General features: G+C 36.3%; 1 protein-coding gene across 1 annotated transcript in view; it reads left to right on the top strand.

Moving 5' to 3' along the window:
- The window catches only part of LOC109052060 (acid-sensing ion channel 2-like), a 48,509-nt gene that overhangs the window by 3,430 nt on the left and 21,723 nt on the right, over nucleotides 1–23,356 (top strand). The window contains exon 2 of the mRNA XM_042720194.1: nucleotides 10,763–10,890. Coding sequence (XP_042576128.1) covers nucleotides 10,763–10,890 — 128 coding nt within the window. The remainder of the gene's footprint in view (nucleotides 1–10,762; nucleotides 10,891–23,356) is intronic.

The following is a 23,356-nucleotide window of genomic DNA, read 5'->3' as shown; positions in this document are numbered from 1 at the left end:
AGTAAATCATGTGGCATGTTTCATTTTAATACTCTCCTCCCCTAAATTTTTTGCACCTGAAAGGGAAACTCCTTTTCAGCGCTAATTCTTTACTGTGCGTCTTTAGTAAATCTGGCCATTAAAATGCCACCTATATGAGTGTTTTATTTAATTTATATATTTCATTATATTTAATATGGACAATGGTGGAAAAGCACTTCATGTCCCATGAATGCTGTGTTTACATACTGACCAAATGTGTACATATTGTAAATGTACTGTAATATAAAATCACCTGGAAACAATGTGGTAAACATTTTGTGGTGCTGTATAGAAACAGAAAATTTGAGGGGGGAAAAATGCTTTGATGGCTATGTTAATTTTACACTATTGGGCTTAGTTCAGAGAATTTAATTTTACACTATTGGGCTTAGTTCAGAGAAAATTGAGAAAGCATGTTGAGAAAACATATGCATAATTAGTAATTAATGATCCAGCTATGGTTTGATGTAAAATGTGTTGGGGTAGTGAAATTCCTCTGTTGCTGTAACTTTAAATTCAGAACATTCCTTTTCAAACTCCACATTCAACAACCTGTGAGGCTCAAATCAATTCAAATTCAAACTTATAACCTGAAAAGGAACCCATTCGAAATTCCAACTTTTCTCAAACCTGATGCATGTGTGTCTGTGTGTGTGTTTTGAAAGGTGAATGTCTCTGTGCTACAATATGTAATATATAGTTGGTCTAGTTTAGGGAGGAGACCACTAAACCTCTTTTCACTCTCTTTCTGTCCTTCATGCCTGCTCTCTCGTCTCTCTTCCTGATCAAAGCCAGATATTTATGCATTCTGCTCAGCAGCATGTGTTGTTTTTCTACTTTGTAGCTGTGGAAATGCCGGCAGGTTTTGGCTGGTGATCACTAAGTCTGGAATCAACAGCCTCAATCTGTAAAGATATTAAATTACACATGGCAAATATTTGATTGATTTCTTTCCGTCTCTAAACTTTAATTAAACCAACTGGCTTAATTATTGAGCTGTGGACCCCAAATTGGAGTCAATAGTCATTTTTTACCAACAATTGTTTGGTTGTGTGCAAATGTATTAATTACAGTTAAATAGCAGCATGATTATCAGCAAAAATGATTTTTCCTTTGCCTCTTCTAACAAGACACATAAAGTGTTATTATGTGTCTTGTTAGAAGAGGCAAAGGAAAAATCAGTATAGTCTATACAAATGAAAAAAAGAAGCCCGGTGTGTCATAGATCGCTCAAGAGAGGATGAAAAGAGACTCTCTGAATAGGTGTTGTTGACTTTCCTTCACACACACACTCTCTCTATACCTCATTTCCCATCATCCCCTCATAATGACCTGTCTTTCATCTGTAATATCTAAAGTGTCAGGTGGAAGAGAAAAGACGAAAAGAGACTGCCTTCAAAAGCATTGGCATGGAATGAGTTGAGCAGAGTCCTTCTCATCTGTCTGCTAAGAGCATCAGTCTGAAGATTGATTGAATCTTACTGATTCATCTTAACACACACACATACAAAAATAAATAATTCTGGCAATGTGATTACATTTATGCCGGATTATTTAATTAAAGGATTATTCCATTCAAATATGAAAACCATCCCATTTAGTAGGCTGTTAACTACTGCACTTACTTCTCCTTAAATTGTATTTTTTAGTTGTGTAAACTCCTTAAACTGAAAATGTACTAGTGTTTTTTTTTTCATTTATTTATTTATTTATTTTGTGAAATTACATTTACAGATATAGATAATGTGATCATAGTTTGATTTTGTTCGATATACATTTAAATAATAGAAATATAGAAATAGATTTAGTTTTTTATAATTTAAACAAAATTTTGGTTGTGTTATAGCTTTAGACAGTTTGATTTTGGTCTGTTTTGCGCACACACAAAAAAAATTGTCATAGCTGCAGAAGGCTTGAATTATAGTCATATTCCTTTAAAATTTCAGCTTCTTTCCAGCAAAGGTGTGAACATAACATACTGCATTTTAGGAGCAAAGATGGCTATGAAATAAAATTTCAGAGCAGTAATTGCAGGAGCAAGCTGCAGAAGGGTTTAAAAACAAAAAAAATATTAATAAAAAAACTGGTGAGATAAACACACAAAGAAGATGAAGATGAATGCAAATAGTCTTTAAAAAATCCACACAAGGGTAAATCCAGGACAGAATAGGCAGGAGACACACATAGGGACGTAGTAGACCGGACGACAAACAGTGAACTGAACCCAACTTAAATAGGAGGGCTGAAGAGGGTAATTAACAACACATACCTGAACCAAATGACAATAATCAGACATGAGGGAAAATGAGGTCACACAGAAAACATGAGGAATGAAAACACAACAAAAGTCCAATGGGGTGTGATGGTTCATCCCCCTCCCAGAAGGCGTGACCTCGTGCCGCAGGAACAAAGAGAGGGATGGAGGGGGACTTAGGAAGAGGACACAAGGAGTGGAGAAGGGATGGAGACAGGGGATGGCAAAGGGCTGGCAGGAAGGCAGGCAGACAAGACAGGTAGAGGCTCTGGCAGAGGTCGGACACCCTGGAGGAGGACGACGACAACCAAAGCCCAGGGTGGATCAGATGGAGGGAGGAGCCAGGAGGGAGCAGGAGGAGCCAAGTGGGACCCAGGCCACAGCCCTGATGGCGGCCCACAGTGGAGCCGATGGAGGGAGGAACCATGGTGGAGGAAGGGTTGACGACTCCAGGTGGTTGACCGACGGCGGCGGAGAAGGTGGTGGTGGAGTCCGAGGCAGAGAGCCGATGAGACAGGGCGATGGGGAGGATCTGGAGCCCAAACGTAGACAAAAATCCGCAGGCAACCGAGGCAGAGGCGGGGATCCAGAAAGCCAGAGTGACAGATGACCAAGGTGAAGCCGGAGGGAAGGAGGAGCCTGACAGAGCCGGAGGGATGGAAGGACAAGGTGTAGCTGGAGGAGTGGAGTCCCAAGGTGGCGGATGGACGACGACAGACCCAGGCGGAGCCGGAGGGACTATGGAGCCCGGCAGAGCTGGTGGACTGATGGGCCACAGTGGAGAAGAGGGAGCTAGGAGCCATGGCGGAGTCCGGCACTCAGTGGCTGGAGGTGGTGACAAGGGATCCTCCAGTTATGACACCGATGGAGACTAGCAGACCCAGGGAAATCCCACCACACAGATGGTGAGCTGAGGGGCTACCAAGGGGACAGCGGTTGATAACAGGAGGAGGCAGGAGAGGGAGTGTGTGTGGGAAATCCAGACAGGTAGAGGGTTCAGGGACAGTGTGCACCACCCACACACACCACATTGTGACTCCCAATACCAGGAGTGCCAGTGACAGGGGAACAGGACAGATAGACAGTTTGAGATGGGCAGATAGTTCAGGGCAGACAGAGAGTTCAGATAAAGAGGAGTGGGCATGTCTGCATATATATCCGAATTACAGTCCACTGAGCTCGGTTCACCCTCAGCCATGGTGCAGAGGGTGAAGCTTCCCTCCGCAATCTCTCTGTCCATGACGCTCTCCCCAGTGACAAGCTCTGTAGCCGGCTCTCGCACCTGGTCTGACGTCACGGGCTCTAGCTCCGGAGCGATCCTCAGCACTGTCGCTCTCTTTGGGGATGGCTCATCAGTCGTGGTGGGCTCAGGCTTTTGTTTCAAATAAATAATAAATATGAATTAGGTATTAAGTGGCTATTGTGGAGAAATTATTGCAAACATTGTTTGTATGTAGTTGGCAGATTTATATAGGGGTTATGGCATTATTCAGTAGAAACCAAGGACTGCTGTGATGAACAGATATTCAGGATAGAGGGCATGGGACTCACCTCAGGCATAAGAGTAAACACAAATCCACTAGAACACATACACATCTAAACAGCACTGCAATTATTATTTTTTTTTTTTTATGTGATGTAAATATGTGAATATTTACATGACACTTTAAATAATACAAAGTACATTAAATTAAAATTAAATGCATATGTATGCTACTGGCATGTTTTGAATTTACTAGACTTCGACATCTACAACAGCAGCAAGTGTCTGAGTCTTTATTCCTGTTTGTGTCTCTCTCTTCATTCTGTTTCTTTATACTCTGAGGTTTAATTTGGAGTGACAGATTTTTATCTGGAGCAAACAATGAATTAGCATGACAATACAAATACAAAATTATTCACCAACCTCTCACCAACCCAACAGCAAACATTCACATCTCATCATTAACCTGCAGAGACACACACAACAACAAAACACACACACACACACACACACACACACACACAACCACCGCCACACACACACACACACACACACACACACACACACACACACACACACACACACACACACACACCTCATTACTGAGATTCTGAGTGCTGATAACAACTGTATTGAGAAAAACTGAAGCCTTCTTCACAACCCAGTACGTTCTGAAATAAATATTTTTTTTCTCCAGCGAGACCTGAATCTGATGTCATTTATTGTTAATGAAGAGAAATTAATAATACTGGTTTTGATTCAGATCCGCTTAATGGTTTTTGTTCCTTAATAAGTTTGTTAATGACCGTTTCAGTACTTTGGAGGAAGCACACACATATAATGTTCCTGATAATCTCCTCTGGCAGACTTCTTTCTAATATTGCTGCAGTTGTAAAATATCACACCCTTAAAAATTGTTTTGTCACAAATCTCACAAGAAATCACTACAGACACAATGTGCATTTTATTTCGAAACAAGTTAGATAACAAACCAAATTATTTCATTTGTTGTTTTAGACCCTTAAGGTGTGATCACATTTACCATTGTTCGTGATATTTCACAGGCAAAAACCACTCACTTTAACAGGAATCCACTTGTGAGAGCTGTTTGATTTAAAAGTGACTTCTGTTTGAGCTCTGCTTCACACATCGCTATATAACTGACAATAGAATATTGACCTTTTTTGCTCACAAGATTTTTCTAATATAACCCCAAGCCCCCCCCCAAATAGAACTACAATACATCAAACATTCTATTTACTCTAAATGTTATAAAGCCATTAATCATGAGGGAATGACTTACTTAAACAAACAGACTACACTGTATTTGTCTTGCATTTAGTTCAATCAGTGAGGACAATATAGTAGTGGGGTCTATTTATTGGATTTTGTAGTATTTCATAGCACTCTTTCTTTCTGTGCTGGAAAGGTCTTTCTTTTATCACATATAAGGACACAAGAACACAGCTGATCTAAAAATAATTTCTTATGTCATGGCGCAGTACATGCACTAGCAGCGCTGCAACTGAAGCAGTGCCAGAAACCCTGTCAGAGTATTTTAGTACAGCCTTCCTTCCATAAATGGAACATTTTGAAATTTGTATTTATTTATTCAAAGTAAACTGGTCCACAGTGCTAGTCTTTGTTGATTGTTTATTTTTATTTTACTTTTTTATTTATTGTTTGTCTTTTTTGCCTGTTTAAAAAATACAGTTGTTGGACAATAAATGATTGGATTTTTCTTTCTTTCTTTCTTTCTTTCTTTCTTTCTTTCTTTCTTTCTTTCTTTCTTTCTTTCTTTCTTTGCAACATACTTTACATATAGTCTGGTCTGAAAACTTGAGTCCACTTGACTCTTTGAAAGGTTTTGAGCTTTTAACTGTCTTCTGGAAAGTAATACCCATCATATTTGACAAGCTACACTTTGGTGCATTTGATATGGGACACGTGAACACACACACATACACAGCAGAAAGTATTGACTGGTCCCAGTGTGTGTGAGGCTGCTTGCAGCTGCTGTCATTTTGTGTCCATCAGTGCTTTGGCCTTTGGAGTGTGAGTAGAAGGTGGGGGGTCTTTGTGGCTGTGCTCTCCTGTTATAGATGGCTGTTAAGATGCCTGCAAGCCTGCGGGGGTCCTGATGACTGAATGAGGCCTCTCTCCTCGCCAGGCCTTTGAGAGCGGTTGAGGCGGAAGGGGGCAAAATGAACACATCTCTCGCAACCAATATCACAGTGAGGCACGGCTAATCAAACAAAATGACAGATATTAAATGTCTGAGTGTCCGGTGATTCATGGCAATGCATTTGAGATAAAGAAAACAGAGGAAGGTTGTGAAAAAAGGTCTAATTTCCTGACGCCCTATCCCTTATGTGAATTTTTTTTTTTTAGTCTTTATGTGATAGCATGTTATGATGTTGAATTGAGGTTAATGGTACTAAAGCTGGTACATTTTCACAGATAGTCAGAATAACTGATACATGGGTGAAAACATTCAAAAGTGGATCAAAACTCAGTGGGTCGTTCACTAACTGCTCATATTTCTATATAAGCATATGTGAATGTTTTTGCACAGAAATCAGGATTACTTAGGTTTAATAAGTTATATTTTTGGCTTTATTTTGATAAAAAATACTGTAAGAGGAGACAGCAATTGTTGCAACAGCAAAAGTGCTAATGCTATTAATGTCCCATAGTAATTCACGCTAATTATCAACAAGTTTGTGTAATGGACAGCACATCCCAGGGCCCAGTTTATGTCGGAAGATTTTTCCTAATTTACATTAGATGTCTACACCAGATATAGCTGATTGCAGTTGATAACAAATAATCTTTCACATATTTGTTTGATGCATAATAAGGATCTTCACTTTATTTATTTCAGAGTAGCAACATCTTTCCGGATAACCTAGCTCTGACATAGCAACACCCAACTCAATTGCATTTTAAGCATCTTATGCAATTTATTCTTTACATTCATGTTATTCATTTAGAAGTAGTTAAATACGCTAATCCAGGGTTTCCCAAAGTGGGGTTCGCGGACCCCTGGTGGTTTGTGAGGGAATTGCAGGGGGTTCGTGAGGTGGTACATACTGTAATACCATTAACAAATAAATTTAAAAAATTATAATTAAAAGGTTTTTGCAAAGAAATGTTACAGGTTTATACAAATGTGATGTAAATATAAACTCTTAAATGTATAAAAATAATTATCTTTTTGGGAAACCCTGTATAAGAAATTTAGTGGGGAAAAATGTGATTAAATTGTAAATTACAGTAATATGAATTTTTATAATTTGTTGAGTAAAATAATAACAATAGCTATGTAAATACTACTAAAACATTAAAACTGATGTGCCATTAAATAATTGAAATATTTACTTAAAATCTCAGGGGGTACTTCAAGTACATAATTTAGGTCAAAGGGGTTCGGCTGACTAAAAAGTTTGTAAACCCCTACTCTAGTCTATCTTTTGTTAATTCAGTTTATTTTTTTGTTCAGTTCATTTATTTCTATAGCACTATTCAAACAACAAGGAGTTGCACCAAAGTGCTGTACAGAATTTAATAAAACATTTTAGTAAGGGAACGATCACATCATAAAACAACGACACAAAACCATAAACATAACACTCAACCCTCTTCACTCGCAAAGACTATAGAGAGGAAGTGCATTTTTAAACGACTTTTAAAAAAGCCTAATGTAGGAGCAGATCTGATATGAAGTGGTAGGTTGTTCCATAACTTAGGGGCAGCTACAGCAAAGGCCCTTTCACCATTTCTCTTAAATTTTGTCCTCGTAACAAGCAGAGCCCCTTTATCTGCAGACCTTTAAGACCTAAGGGGCCTATAGACCTGAAGGAGCTCAGATAGATATGATGTAGCTAATACATTTAGGCTATTATAAGCAAAAATTAAAAGTTTAAAATCAACTCTGGCTTGAATGGGTAACCAACACAAAGAGGCCAAAATGAGAGAAATGCGATCACATTTGCAGGTCCCAGATAAAAGTCTGGCTGCAGCATTTTGTACTACTTGCAGCCTACTAAAAGATGTTTGGGAGACGCCAATATAGACTGAGTTACAGTAGTCAAGTCCTGAAAACACAAAAGCATGGATCAACATTTCCAGATCTTTACAAGATACAAATGGTTTCACCTTAGCCAGAAGTCTTAAATGAAAAAATGCAGATTTCACCACAGAGTTTATCTGTTTATCAAACCTTAAGGAGGAATCCAACATTACCCCAAGATCTCTAACCACCGGTTTACAGTAGGAGGACAACTCTCCTAGACTAGAGAGATCACTCGTAGAAGGTCCTCCAAACCACACAAGTTCGGTTTTGCTTTAAGTTTAAAAAGTTATTTGATAACCAGGCTTTAACCTCCCATAAGCAGACTCTAAGGGAATTCAACGTTGTGTCAGTATTTTTTTTTTCACAGGCAGATAAATCTGTATGTCATCTGCAAAGAAATGAAAAGAAATCCCATACTTGCGAAAGATAGACCCTAATGGTAGTTTATATAGGGCAAATAACATTGGAGCAAGTATAGATCCCTGTGGAACTCCACAGGTCAATGGAGCAGATGAAGAAAAGGTCTGGCTTAGGTTAACAGAAAAACTTCTATTTGCGAAAAATGATCTAAACTAGTTTAGAGCAGTACCATGGATGCCTACCACATTCTCAAGGCGTCAAATTAAAACCTCATGATCTATAGTGTCAAAGGCTGCATTGAGATCTAATAACAAAAGGACAACAGAATGGCCAGAATCACTAAATAAAAAAAATATTATTTAAAACTCTTTAGAGTGCAGATTCTGTACTATGATTGGCTTTAAAGCCTGACTGAAACACTTCAAGGGCTACATTTTGGTCCAAACACTCTGAATTTCGTTAAAAACAGACTTTTCAAGAACCTTGGCTAAGAATGGCAACTTAGGCCCCATTTACACTGCATGGTTCAAGTGACCCAATTCCGATTTTTTCCTCTCATGTGGCACAGATCCGGATATGACCGGTGAACGTGTAAGCAGGAAAAAACCGCATGTATTCTGATTTTCTCAGATCGGATTCAGGCCTCATTCATATGTGGTAATAAATCGGATATGAATCGGATACGTGCATTTGCGTGTGCCATGTAAGCAGACAAATCGGATATTCCCCAGTAAATGCGAGTCGTACGTCATTAAAAAAGTGACGTCAACTCAGGTGGACACCACCAACTGAGATCACATGACTTATTATAGGCGCGATGGAGGACGAAGGATACACACAGTGGAGCAATGCGGAGGTTTCATGTCTTTTAAGTCTTTGGGGCGAAGAGACAGTGCAGGCAAAAATGCAGGGTTGTTACAGAAATAAATACGTGTTTGAAGACATTTCACGAGATATGGGGAGGCACTGTTTAATCGCTTTTGTCTCCGCCGTACGAGACCAATGTTTTGCTGATTTTTTTTTTTTGTTGACTTTTCAAAATATTGTGGAAAGCAAAACACTGTATAATTTTATTTGCATCTGCATTCAATATATTTCGTGCTGTTTTACTTCCTTTTCCTGGTCAGAACGTCTACGTTTGGTAGTTTCAGCAGTGTATAGTGTAAATGCAAAAATCGGATACGGGTCACTTTTAAAAGATGATGTAAGCGGGTCGTCAAAAAAATCAGATATAGTCAGAAAATCGGATTTGGGCATCAAGACCTGCAGTGTAAATGCAGCCTTAGAAATTGGACGGAAATTAGAGAATTAGAGTGATCTAAATTAGACTTTTTGAGAAGAGGCTGAACTACAGCATGTTTCAGAGAAAGGGGCACCATGCCAATGACCAGACTCATGTTTATAATAGATAAAACACTAGGCCCAATGATGTCAAAGGCTTTTTTAAAAGCAATGAAGGAATCCTATCGCCAGGACAGTATAATAAAATCTATTGTATTACGCTTGTGTCTTCCTTGTGTTGATGATACAGAGAGAGATCCCACCAATCTTTCTTATGTGATATACTCATAACCACACCTTAAGTGACACGTGATCCAAAAAATCATAACGTCATTGGTGACGTGGGTACCCATCACTACACTATTTCACCTCCCTAGGTTGTCCAAAGCAAATTCATTACATTTGTACATTTTTCCTCCCTAAATCTAGAATCAACTTTAGAACCAACTCAAACCATACACACACGCACGCACACAAATGAAAGACTCCAAAAGATCTTAAAAACAGTACAGTTTAAATGTTTGGGATTAAAATTATTTATTTATTTATTTATTTATTTATTTATTTATTTATTTTTGTCTGAAAGAAATTAATACTTTTTATTCAGCAAGAACACATTAAATTGATCAAAAGTGAAAGACAAAACAATAATAATGTTACAAAAGATATCTAAATAAATGTTGTTCTTTTGGTCTTTCTATTAAACAGAGAATGCTGAAAAACATCAGTATCCACAAAAATATTAAGCATCACAACTGTTTTCGTCATTAATGATAATAAGAAATGGTTCTTGAGCAGCAAATCAGCATACAGTATTAGAATGATTTCTGAAGGATCGTGTGACACGGAAGATTAGAGTAATGACTTTTCTGAAAATTCAGCTTTGTATCACAGTAACATTTTATAATATATTCTTTAGTCTTAAAAATGTGATTTCTTATTTTTGTCACATTGTTAAAATTAAATATAATTGAGCAATTTAGTGATTTTAAAATAATACTGTATTACATTAAATTTGGAAAGTTTTTGGAAAAGTGCAAAAAAGGTACTTTCAAAGATAAAAACAAATGTGTGTTGTTGTGAATCTGGTGGTAATAAAATAAAGCTGGTCACCAACTGAATAAGCTTAGGTGGTCTTTTTTTTTTCTTCTTTTTCCAAGAATTAAAGCATTAAAGATGCAAATGTCTTCATTCAAGACTACTTTCCTCTTAACTCCTCCATTGTACTCTGTTGAAGCAAAACTAATCTTTTTATTTCTCTTTTCCTCTCTCTCCTTCTCTCCTTTAGAAGAGACAGCATTTGAGGCAGGAGTAAGGGTGCAGATCCACAGTCAGGCGGAGCCTCCCTTTGTACATGAGCTGGGCTTTGGAGTCGCCCCAGGCTTTCAGACCTTCGTGGCTACCCAGGAGCAAAGAGTGAGTGAGCTTTGACTTTAAATGTTTGTCATCAGCCTAAATATGTTGGTCTCTCAAGCCCTATTAACACCTGGTATTAACATACATCTAAGGTGATCCTACCACAAGAGTTCAGTAATAGCATTGCTTAAATCACAGGAGTTCAGTAAAAGCAGTGCTCAAATCACATTCTGTAGTCAGAAATGGATGCAACGACATTGGTAATGTAAATACTAAGGCATTCTGACTCATCCCAAATCAGCTCCAAACAGCCCACCAAAACCAGATCACCCAGGTTAGTAAATGGGGCCTTTTTAATCCATACCCATGTGCTCATGCTCCTCATTGCTCCACATTTCTATTCTGTTTCATGTGAAACGTTTATATTTCCTCAACCTCCTCATGGGTGTTCAAACTTAAAAGACCATCACATGGTTTGTGTGTCCATGTGTGTGAGACGAGTGAGAGTATAAGCATACCAATTGCTTTTTTTTTTAAAGGCCTTTCACTTAAATATTGACTGCTCTCTATGATACCTACTCTGCATATTTTTCGTTTTTCGCTCTCCACTTTGTTTTACTTTGTCTTTGTTGTCCTGATGCTGCGAGGCTTTAATATCTCCAGCCGTGACCTTGCTGGCAATCTGACTGCCATTTGTTTGCAATCAGTCTCACTGAGTTAGAGTCTCACCGCAATGAGCAGAAAAGTTAAAGTTCAAGTTCAAGTTCAAGTTGAGATTTATTGTCGTTCCGCTACATGTGTGGACATACAATGGAATGAAATATCGTGCCTCACAGGACCATGGTGCTACATAGATACAGACATACAACAATGAAGTAAAACAGTATAAACCTATACACAACTAACCTACTGACAGATTTTGACTATAAATATACTATATATAAAAGTTTACCTATACATAAGCTAAAAAATACAGACTATACAAATACTTCACATAATACTATACCTATACACAACTAACCTACTGACAGATTTTGACTTTAAATACTATATATAAATGTCTACCTATACATAAACTGGGAAAAAAATAAATAAAAAAATACAAACTATACAAATGCTACACATAAACACTGTACCTATACACAACTAACCCACTGACTGAAAAAGAAAAATATATAGACTATACGAATGCTTCACATAATACTGTACATGTTGTGACGAGTCAGCTGCCTCCCCTCTAATTATCATCAGCACCCCGTCCCAAATCGCCGCCCTTCACCAGGCTCCCGACAGGAGTGGGTGTGTGAGAGAGAAGGGGCGCTGGACGAGCCAGGGCTGGCAGCGTGTAATGGGGTACACCTGATGTAAATGGAGCCTCATCACCGCCGCTTTTTAGAAAGCCCAACGCGCCTCTCCTCGGGAGACCGGTCTCATCCCTGTGCATGCACAGTGGTGTCCTCGTGAGTCCAGGAAGAGACATGAGCTGCCGGACCCGTGGTCCGGATGAGAATCGCACCCGTTTACACGGCCATCAGGCCAGACGGGGACACCAGATTCCCTGTTTATTTTGGACATACCTCCCCTTTTGGACACTTATTTCCCCGTTTTTGGTTTATTTTCTGTTAATAAAAGCCTCTCCGAGGCCTGACGCCACCCCACTGTGTCTGTCGTTTGCTCCTCCCACCACAATGTGCAAAGAGAAACATTGTTAGTCAAGCAGCAGGCTGGGGGACAGTGCAAGATGATTTGTAGTGCATGAGCATGTAAACACATATTTGAGTTTTAGCATTGTGTTTTTGTGAGAAAATAGTTATTTCCATGTTTAATAATTAGTTTGGTGCTAATTCAGCAGTTCCACACATGGTATTAAGTGTTTTTGTGAAGAGTCATCTGAATGGTGTACACTTATATGAGACTGTAGACTGTTCTCCATAATAGCACCATACAGCTGAAGAAGCAGAAAAGGTCTGAAGTCAGGAGACGGAAATACTGACAAAGACAAAACATGAGCGTAACATTGTTACACCTTACACATTTGATGAAGGAGAAAATCCTGAGTAATGATGCCCAAGTTGTTTCTTTTTTTGTTGGACATGTAAGGGACTACAGGTTTATTTGCTGCTTCCTTGTTAATTGCACTCACAGATGATTACAGGTTTTGTTTGATTATGTTAATTGTTGTTTAGGTGGCTGTTAAACTGAAATACAGGCTAATGACAGTGTGCTAGTAACCTCAGCCCTCTATAGTTGTGGTGTGTAATTATGTTTATGAACATTAGGACTGTTTGGCAAGCCTTCAGTGGTGTGCGTTTTATTCCTTATCATTTTTTTTTTAGTCGAAAGCATCTGTCTGGTCACAGCAACCTTTATAAACTCTTATGGATGATACATATGCAGCTGCTGTGTTTCTGTCAGAGTGTCTGCAGCCTTCGCCCTCCTTGCTGTTATCTGAGAGTGTAAGGCTGGTGTTCACTTATCTGCTGCAGTGTCCAGGTTAGGGAGGGTATCAACATCTCTCCCTGGGCTACTTTTATCTGTCACTCCCTCCCTCTCACCTACCTTTATCTACCCTCTCTCTCTCTCCCCCCCCCCCCCCCCCCCCACCCCACCTTTTTCTCTCTATCTCTCTTTTTTTGACAATTCTTATCTTTCTACAGCAGTTTTAGATTGCTTTTCATTTAGCTAAACAATGTGTAATATATTTTGGTATAATAGTTTTATATTTATTTTTAGGCAATACACTTTAAGCAAAACTATTATTTTTTCTTGTGTTGGTCAATTTAACCAAATGTGCACTGTGCATCTGCAGCTCTATCAAGTGATAAACTGCAAAAGTCGCTTGATCCATTCAGATTTAACCCAGATTTGATTTAAGAATTTTGTATTGTACAGTTTTGTTTTATATGCTGTTATTACTTTTATTAAATAATGAGGAATATAAATCACTTTCATAGAGGTATTCATGCACAGCAAATTTGAAAGCGTTCAATTAACACTCTCAGTGGAAAAATTAATACTTTCTCAGTGTTTATATAGGCCCACATCAAACAGAGTTAAACTAACACACATAATGTTACTTTTTTTAACACTTGCATAGAGTTAAAACAACACTGTAAATTTTTTGAACGCTTTGCTGTAGTAGGCCACGACCCATTCTCCCCCAGTTCCTCCCTGAGAGAGAACAGCTCCCATACCCACACTGCTGGCGTCCATGTCCAGAATGAAGGGAAGAGCCGGATCAGGGGGAGCCAATATAGGGGCTATGGCCAGAGCCTGTTTCAGGACAGCAAAAGAGTTTTGACACCCCTCAGTCCATGGGAAGGACAGCAGGTGAAAAAGCAGTCCTGTAATGGTAGAAAAATCCTGCACAAACCTCCTGTAATATGAGGCTAACCATAAGAAACTTTTGAGCTGCAGTGAAATTGTAGGAGTGGGCCAATCGCTCACCGCCTGCAACCAACCCCTCCCAATCTCCAAGAAGTGGAAACAAAGCACCGTTCTCACACATAAAAGATTGTAAAGTTTTTTCACCCCAAAGTCTAAAACAGTCATGCGAATGTGCAAACTAATCACAAACAAACAATCATAAACCAATCTTACAACAAAATGCAAGCTGCCTCTGGCTCATGTCAGTGGTCTGCCGCACAGTCTAAATAAACAGAAATTATGTTAACACAATGTTGTAGAATTTACAAGATTATTCTAAATGTTGAGAAATGTAAGCTTAATATGAACATTTATAGAATTAAGTGGTTAAAAATATACAGTATTAAACCGGTGTTTGATCACTCTCTGTTCCTTGTGGTAATTTGCCATTAATCAAAATTGAAATCTATCTATCTATCTAGTTACAATAGATATCTTGAAAGGCATTTTTCACAAAATATTTTTTTTCCTCGTGCACTGAGGCAGAAATCTTCTCTTCAGTAGCACTTACATATACCAAACTTTAAAGTTTTATTCTTATCTTTATTTTGAGCAGTTTATTCATATATCATTCGCCTGATTTATATGACATTTTATTCCTAAAAACATGGTTTATTTTTTCTGGCTGTTGACAGTATTTTTGATTTATGGAGTGATAAAAGAGATATTCAAAGTCCCCAATGTAAACAACTTCAACTCTAATATGTCAACAAAATGAAAGAAGAATTTTTAACCTGACTTTATCCAGTGTTCAGATTTTTCTTCTAGAAATGTAGGCAAATTAGTGCATATTTAATTAGACAATGCATCATTTATACATAACATTTCAGAAAACATGTAATACAAAACAATTTTCCTACTTTATGTACTGTGATTAATGTATATTTTTATACACCTGTGGTGTAATGTTACTCTTTGCAGTTAGCAAGTCTGTCTTCTGCACACTATTGTGGTTGACATCTTTGCATAGGAAAAGTATAACTGGCTCTGTCATGTTTAGAAGAGTTTTGAACAATCCAGGTGATGAATAATGGTCATATACAGTACAGTATGTTTGTAAGTGATTTTCAATTCAAAACATCCAAAAATCTCTCTGACTATAGACTATTTACTGAAAGTCTATTGTCATACGCACATCCAAAACTACTACAGATGGACAGTGCTCCACATGACTCAATCAAGTTATTTGGACACAATTAATTCCAGTTGTTGGGACATGTCTAATTTTAGTTGAGTTCACTCTATTCACTTTAGTTCATCCTACATTAAGTATTTGAGTAGAGATAATAGGTTGTCATGTGGAACTACTGTCCATGATTAAATCAAGTTCAGACAAAGAGTTATAATTACTAATTACTATACTATCAAGTTAAATATAACTTTTCTTTAAACATAGGATGTTAGATGTGCTGATTATGGTAACCCTTTAGAATAATGGTCTGTTGTTAACAAATAATTATGCTGGAAGTAATAGGTACACTGAAAAAAAAAAAATTAATTGAATTTACAATTTTTTTTTTTTAAGGTAAGTGGTTTTAATCAATTTATTTTATCTACATTTAAATAAATTTAGTTGACTAATTTCCAACAAAATTAGTTTATTTAAATGTAGCTAAAATAAATTGATTGCAACCACTTACCTTAAGAAAAACTGTAAATTTCAATTAATCTTTTATTTATTTATTTATTTATTCAGCGATAGTACTTCATTGAGCTTAATACAAACTAATATGGAAGCAAGATGACTAAGCAGTAAGAAATAGCAAATTTAGGACAAAAAGTAGTTCCTTGTAACATATTAAATAATTACTAAATAAAATATACTCATTAAGAACTACGTGTTAACTATGACCAATTGATAAAGAATGACCAATTAATTACTAATCACAACAGTTACATGCAGGGCTCTGAACTGGAACAAAAACCGGAAACGAATGAAATTTTGACAGGAACAGAACCAGAAACAGAAATGAAATCAAATTTTATAGTTCCGAACAGAATCGAAAATTTGAAATGGCCATTAACTGGTTAATAACGTTATTTTATAGTTCCATTTAATATTTGAAATTTGCTGTCAACCAATCATAAATTCCAGTAGTACTGTCTATGCAAATGTGACGCTGAAGCCAACGAGTGAAATGTTCGCTCAGCTGTGAACTCAATCATGGGTAAATCGCAATGGCAATGCACCGCCCTTAGAGTTTATCTGAGGATAGTGTAAGATAAATTCAACAGATCACACGCACCTGCAGCGCTTCTGTGAATGGAGAAAACAGAAAAACTATAGGCTTACATAAAAAGGAATATAGGCATATACACTAAATATATTTCACTTAAATCATATTTACAGATTAACAAACGAAAGAAAAAATGTGCTAAATTATGGTTCATTGTGACATGTTCCAAAGTTTTCGGAAAGGAAAATGAAACAGTAGAGAGTAGTTTTCTTTATTTTGCAAAAGCTTGACAGTTTTAATTATTTAGCAAAAGCTTGACAGCTTTGAATAATGTCTTGCTTCTGAATAATCAACCAGTGTTGGTATGACCATCGCACCGACGCCTTACGCACACACACAACATAATTGTAATATAAGCCTGTTCATTATCAAAATAAAATACAGTTAAAGAAACAAATAAAAAAGTTACACTGCTCCGTTGTACAAAATTTGTTGCGTTCAGCGTGACCGCGCCTCACTGTGCTAATATAGCCGATGTGAAGGATGATGTTTTATGTCGATGAAAGTACAAACACTATATAATAAATAATATTTTAGCATCCACATACGTCGGGAATATGGAAACATTTGGATTCTTGCCGAATGAGAGAGGTAGGCATCAGCTCACCTTAAAATAATTTGTTTTTGGATTGACGTTTTTATAGCCTAAACTTTAGAAGATTTGTTTCGGAGAGAAACTAATAACTGTTTTATAATGTTTGCAAACATTTTGCTTTAGCCTACAGGCATTTTAGTTTTCATTATTTTGGAAAGTAATAGGGCTAATAAAATGCGACGTGAGCCGCGAATTATGGGTTTTTTTTCACTCTCAAAATGCAATCTTATACAAGGGTTTTTTTGTTTGTTTGTTTGTTTGTTTGTTTGTTTGTTTGTTTGTTTTAACAATGCAGCAAACATTTTTAAATATCTTAAAATTAAAAAAAAAAAAAAGATAATAATGCTGTATTGGCTGACTAAGCACAGCGGGTTTTTGGCTAATGTTACCAGATCTCTTTTTTTTCCTTTTCTTTTTGAGTAAAAAAAAAATGCTGTACTTTATTATTATTATTATTATTATTATTATTAGGCAAACTATAGGCATATAATTTTATAAGAAAATTGTTTTTTTATTTATTTATTTTATTTATATCGATTCTGCTCATTTTTTATTAAAAATAACGATATTAACCGGTATTTCTTACACCCTAACCGGTTTCGGATCAGTAATAATATCAGAGTTTCAAGCCCTGGTTACAAGTCAAAAAATATCGATTCTGCTCGGAGTGAACCGATTGAATTTTTTTTCCGTTTTCAAGCCCTGGTTACATGTCAAAAATGTATTAAATTACAGATTACTAGTGGTACCTGTGGGCTGACAAGGTAATGCTTGAGTAATTAGTGAGGGGCTGACATTGATTTCACAAGCATTACTTCATGAATATTTAAAATTTATTTGATTTATTGATAATATTCATTAATTAGTTTCTGCAAAAAAAAAAAAAAAAAAAAAAAAAAAAAAAAAAATTTGAAATAAAAAAATCTTAAAAACACAATTTATGACCATGTTAAGAATAAATACTTTACCTTTAGACATGTTACTGTTGTGATTAGTAACTAAATGGTTATTCTTTACTGATTGGTCATAGTTAGCAAGTAGTTCTCAATGCGGATATTTTTATTTAGTATTACTATAATACCTAATGAGGAACTACTTTTGTCCTAAATTTGCTATTACAGTACTTACTGCTTAGTTAATATTGCTTCCATATTAGTTAATAGTATTAAGTTCAGTGTTAATGTAGTACTACCTATTACTTCCTGCATAGTTATTTGTTAACAACAGACCATTATTCTCAAGTGTTACCCTGAAAACACCTACATCACACACATTTTAATTATTAATAATAATAATATTTTTTTTTGTTATTATTATTATTATTATTATTATTAAAGGAACTTTAATTCTTGTTCAAACGTCGAGTTGAGCCAAACAGTAACCATTGCTACTAGCTTTGTGTCTCATAAATTATATGTATTAATAATAATTTCAATTATTACATTTTTTGTGATCATGTAGAACAGGCATTTACTTGCTTACAAACAATTCACACTGACATGCACTGAACCAAAAATATAACCCTGTAACTAACACAATCAGGCACTTCGTTTGGAAAATGCACTGGGTGTCAGTGGGCAGGCAAAGGAGGCAATGATTTGAAAGTAGCCACTGACGTGTTACTGTGGAGGCGTTATTGTGTTGATGCGTTCATTCATGTTAGGTCACAGTTCAGAACAAGTCCTTTTTGTGACTTGGTTTTAATAATATATATTTTTCCCAGCATGTTTTTAAACATTATCCATTAAATATATCAATGTTCTATCATAAATCTCTTAACTTTAATGCCTGTGTAGGCACTAGTGTGCAGCTAATGCAGTAGACTCACTTTTTAGTGTCTTTAGAGCTGCCTCCAATTTTTTGTTTAATACCGTTCAAACGGTTGGGGATGGTAAGATTTTTTTTTTTTTGAGAGAAGTCTCTTATACTCACCAAGGCTAAATTTATTTGATCAAAATAACAGTAAAACAGTAATATTGTGAAATTTTATTAAAATGTATTTATTTGGTATAAACATAAGTTTGTAAAGTATAATATAAAGTTATTTGATGGATCAATTTAATGCACCCTTGCATAATAAAACATTATTATACTATACTTTATTTATTGCATTGTATTAATATAATTTATAAAAAAAAAGAAAGAAAGAAAGAAAGAAAAGAAAAAAAGAAAGAAAACCACAGATGTTTGAACTTTATATTTACTGTGAACTTTGCTAATAGTTTGTTAATAGTGGTACCACGACAGGCGTGTGGTTAGTATGTGGTTCCGAATGTGCTGGAAAGATCGGCTGATATATTAACTACCCTCCCCGTTGAACAAATTAGCCAGCCTGACAAGATCAGAACTTTTTCCCTGAAACTATTTGTTACAAACTTGGTTTTGACAACTTGGCCAACCCACGGGCAAAAGTCCCAGTGCTCTTCATGCCCAGTAATGTGTGTCATGGAGACCATTTTCAACAACACATTCATTTATTGCTCTTTTCTCAGGCCTGGATGTCCCTCAGGACATGGCAGGATGCTATAAATCTCACTGTGCACATTCAGCATCTTACCAACAATAAACATAGCTTTTGAGTTGCTGTTGTTAATCTAGCTGTTTGTTAGTGTGTGATGACTTTCTTAGATTTTTTTACTGATAAGATCAGTGATATCAGGTTGGGGATATCTTCACCTGCTTTTGATCCTTCCATTTCTTCTGTTTGTTCTGCTGAGTTCAGCCAGTTTGAACCTATTTCTTTTATACAACTTCAAGAAATAGTGTTTCAGTTAAAGCCGTCTGGCTCCTCCATTGATGCTATTCCACCACATTTCCTCAAACAAGTTTTTGATGCAGTGGGTCCCCTATCTTGTGACCATGATAAATCGATGTTTGGATACTAGTATTGTGTTTGATGTTCTAAAACATGCCACAGTTTATCCCTTGCTTAAGAGGCCGAACCTAGATCCTTCTTTTTTAGCCAACTATAGACCCATTTCAAATCTGTCTTTTATTTCAAAGATCTTAGAAAAAGTAGTTCTGCAACAACTTCAAAATTTTCTAGATGAAAATAAGATCTTTGAGGTCTTTCAATCAGGTTTTAGAAAACACCACTCGACTGAGACTGCACTTCTGAAGGTTTTAAATGATTTTCTATTAGCTGGTGATGCTGGGGATCATGCTGTGCTGGTGCTCCTAGACTTGAGCGCTGCTTTTGACACTGTGGACCATACTATCTTGCTTGCTCAATTTGAGCACTGTGTAGGCATAAAAGGAATTGCTCTTGAATAGTTTAATTCATATTTCTCCAATCGAAGTTTCAGAGTTAACATTTGTGAACACTCATCTGAGGTAGCTTCTTTGTCGTGTGGTGTTACACAGGGTTCCATTCTAGCTCCTATTCTTTTTTCATTATATAGTATATGCTCCTGTTCGGTTATATTTTTAGGAAGCATGGTCTGTCATTCCATTGCGATGCAGACGACACTCAAATCTATCTGCCCTTAAATCTAGATTAGACTACTGTACTGCAACTTTTTGCATGTTGGGATTAGTCAGTCAGCCCTATCCCAATTGCAGATAGTTCAAAATGCAGCTGCAAGGCTTTTAACGTGCCCCAAAAAACAGGATCATATTACACCGGTTTTACATTCTCTACACTGGTTGCCTGTGTGCTATCGAGTTCATTTTAAAATTCTTCTTTTAGTGTTTAAATCATTAAACAGTCTGGCCCCTACTTATCTCTCAGATTTATTGACTGAACATCTGCCCCACTTGTCTCTCTGGTCGTCCAACCAGAGATTATTATGCATCTGAAAGTCGAGGCTAAAATGCAAGGGTGACTGCGCATTCTCAGTAGCTGCCCTAAAATTGTGGAATGTTCTGCCCCACTGTATTAGATCTGCACCTTCACTATCTGTTTTTAAATCCATATTGAAAACTTACCTTTTTGATTTGGTGTTTTATAAATGAGAATTTTTGTAGTGTACTGTTACTTTTATAGTTTTATTTTGTATTGTCTTATTGAAATGTTTTTATTGTGCAGCACATTGGTCAACCCATGGTTGTGTTTAATAGTGCTATATAAATAAAATTGACATTGACATTGACAACATTGTTTGAATTCAGAAAGTATGTTCTTTATTTTGTGACATTGATTGATTGATTGATTGATTGATTGATTGATTGATTGATTGATTGATATTTTTGGAATTGTATCTCAGTCACTCCCAGGATGCACTGAGAGCACAGCTTGTGCTCACATGTTCACTGAATATGTCTTGCTCTCTGTCTCGCCCCTTCAGATGTACTGTAAAAAATGGACCATAACATCAAATTGTCCTTCGGATCCAAGCATAATTTGTCTGAACATTACATTTCATCACTTTTTTTTTTACTTTACCTTACAAGAACAGAACATTCCTTTAGTTTTTGAGAAAATTATTTGTTTTTAAATATCTTCTGACCAGGAGGCTGTATCTCCAACTAATTATCATTAATCCTAATGTCCTAGCCAGGGGCGGTAATGACTTGCTGATGCAATATTGCAAGAAACCCATTACAAAAGACCCAAAGAGAAGGAGAAAAGAGCAAACAAGGTGAATGTGGCCAATTTCTAAAGCCATGTAATATGAATGCAGCTAGTAGGGTGAGCAGCAATGGCCTTTCAGTTGATTGAAGAGTCTTGAGTTCATGGATTGAGTCTGAATGACATTTTCCTCTCAGAAATGCCTTTTCATTCCTGTTGTGCTTTAGCTCAGCTGGGAGCTCTGTAAATTTAGCACTGGTTAATTAACTTTACTTTAGGCTTATAGGACCCAAAAAGAAAAAAAAAGTGTCTCTAGTGATCCCTCTGGCAGAATAACCCCCCTCAATTCTCTCCCAGTAAATATGCTAAATTAGGTCTACAGACTAGTTTGAAGAAACAAACTGTCATTTCCAGCATTCATTTACATGACTTTTGCCAATATCATGGTCTCTTAGTCACTATGAGAAATTTGCTTTAGAATATTAACATTGTTTTCTGGTTTTATCAGTTCAAGTTGTGGTATATGGTATGAATTAATGAGTTTAAACCAGTTGGTTTGAAATGGATTGTTGTTATCATTTAATCAAAAATATCTGTATTGTCATGGATGTGAAATGCTTTGTGTAGTATTTAACTGCACTACCATTCTTCATATTCATGTATCTACACAAAATCAATAACCTTTTTTGTTTTTGTTATTAAGATAAAAACAGAGTAAGAAGAAGCTTTAGCTGCTCCTTAAAACATTATGGCTGGAACTGCTTTTCTTTGAGAACATATAAATGATTTTTTTCTTTCTTTTCACAAAAAAAGAAAAAAAAATCTTCATGTAGCGAATGCACATGTAGCACAAAGAATCTTATTACAACTTGCACAGCTCTTTGAGATAGTATAAATTTGAACTTGAGTGCTTAACTCTCTGTCCCTAGTTGCCAGTAACAGTGCATTTTTAGATAAAAAAAAAAGACCCCAAAATTTTAACAGCACTTTACTTTTTTTTTTTCAGAAATTTATTTGAAACGCACAGTGATCAAAAAGCTTATGTGTTCATTAGAGCTGCGTAGTGACAGAAGGTAGTATATAAAGTATCTACCCTCAGAGTTAGTTGAGTGTGATCACAGATAGAGCAATTACGAGCTTCACACACACTGATGCTAGAAGGGAAGGTCATTATGAAGGGCAGAACCCTGATTTACACTCTCACTGTCTTAATCATTAATGAATAATTAATGTAAATGGAACATCAGCATTTTCTACAACTCAGTTAACTGATTGAATTAAAAATTATAGCTCACACACCCCTGTACTGATTTGTAATGTTAATAGTAGAACTGATTGTAAAAACCGATGTGTGATAATTAGAGCTATCAATTTAACATATAATAGCTAATAGTGTTGTTAATAAAAAAAAAAAAAATGCAATAAAATGAATTCAGTAAAAAGTAACGTTATTAGTTATATCCATATTTGTCCGTGGTTATTTCACAATTGTAATCAGAATGGAAGGGCTTGACATGTATTTTTGACAGCATCTTTAAATTGAGTGAGACACTGAAAATCAGTGTTCAGTTGGAATTGCTTATGTTCTGTGATTAATATATATATATATATATATATATATATATATATATATATCTATATATAATATATATATATACAGGTCCTTCTCAAAAAATTAGCATATTGTGAAAAAAGTTCATTATTTTCCATAACGTAATGATAAAAATTAAACTTTCATATATTTTAGATTCATTGCAC

Source organism: Cyprinus carpio, chromosome B3, assembly GCF_018340385.1.
Source record: "Cyprinus carpio isolate SPL01 chromosome B3, ASM1834038v1, whole genome shotgun sequence".
Lineage (NCBI taxonomy): Eukaryota > Metazoa > Chordata > Actinopteri > Cypriniformes > Cyprinidae > Cyprinus > Cyprinus carpio.
The sequence above is the reverse complement of the archived record's forward strand: the minus strand, read 5'-3'. Positions and strand labels throughout refer to the sequence as shown.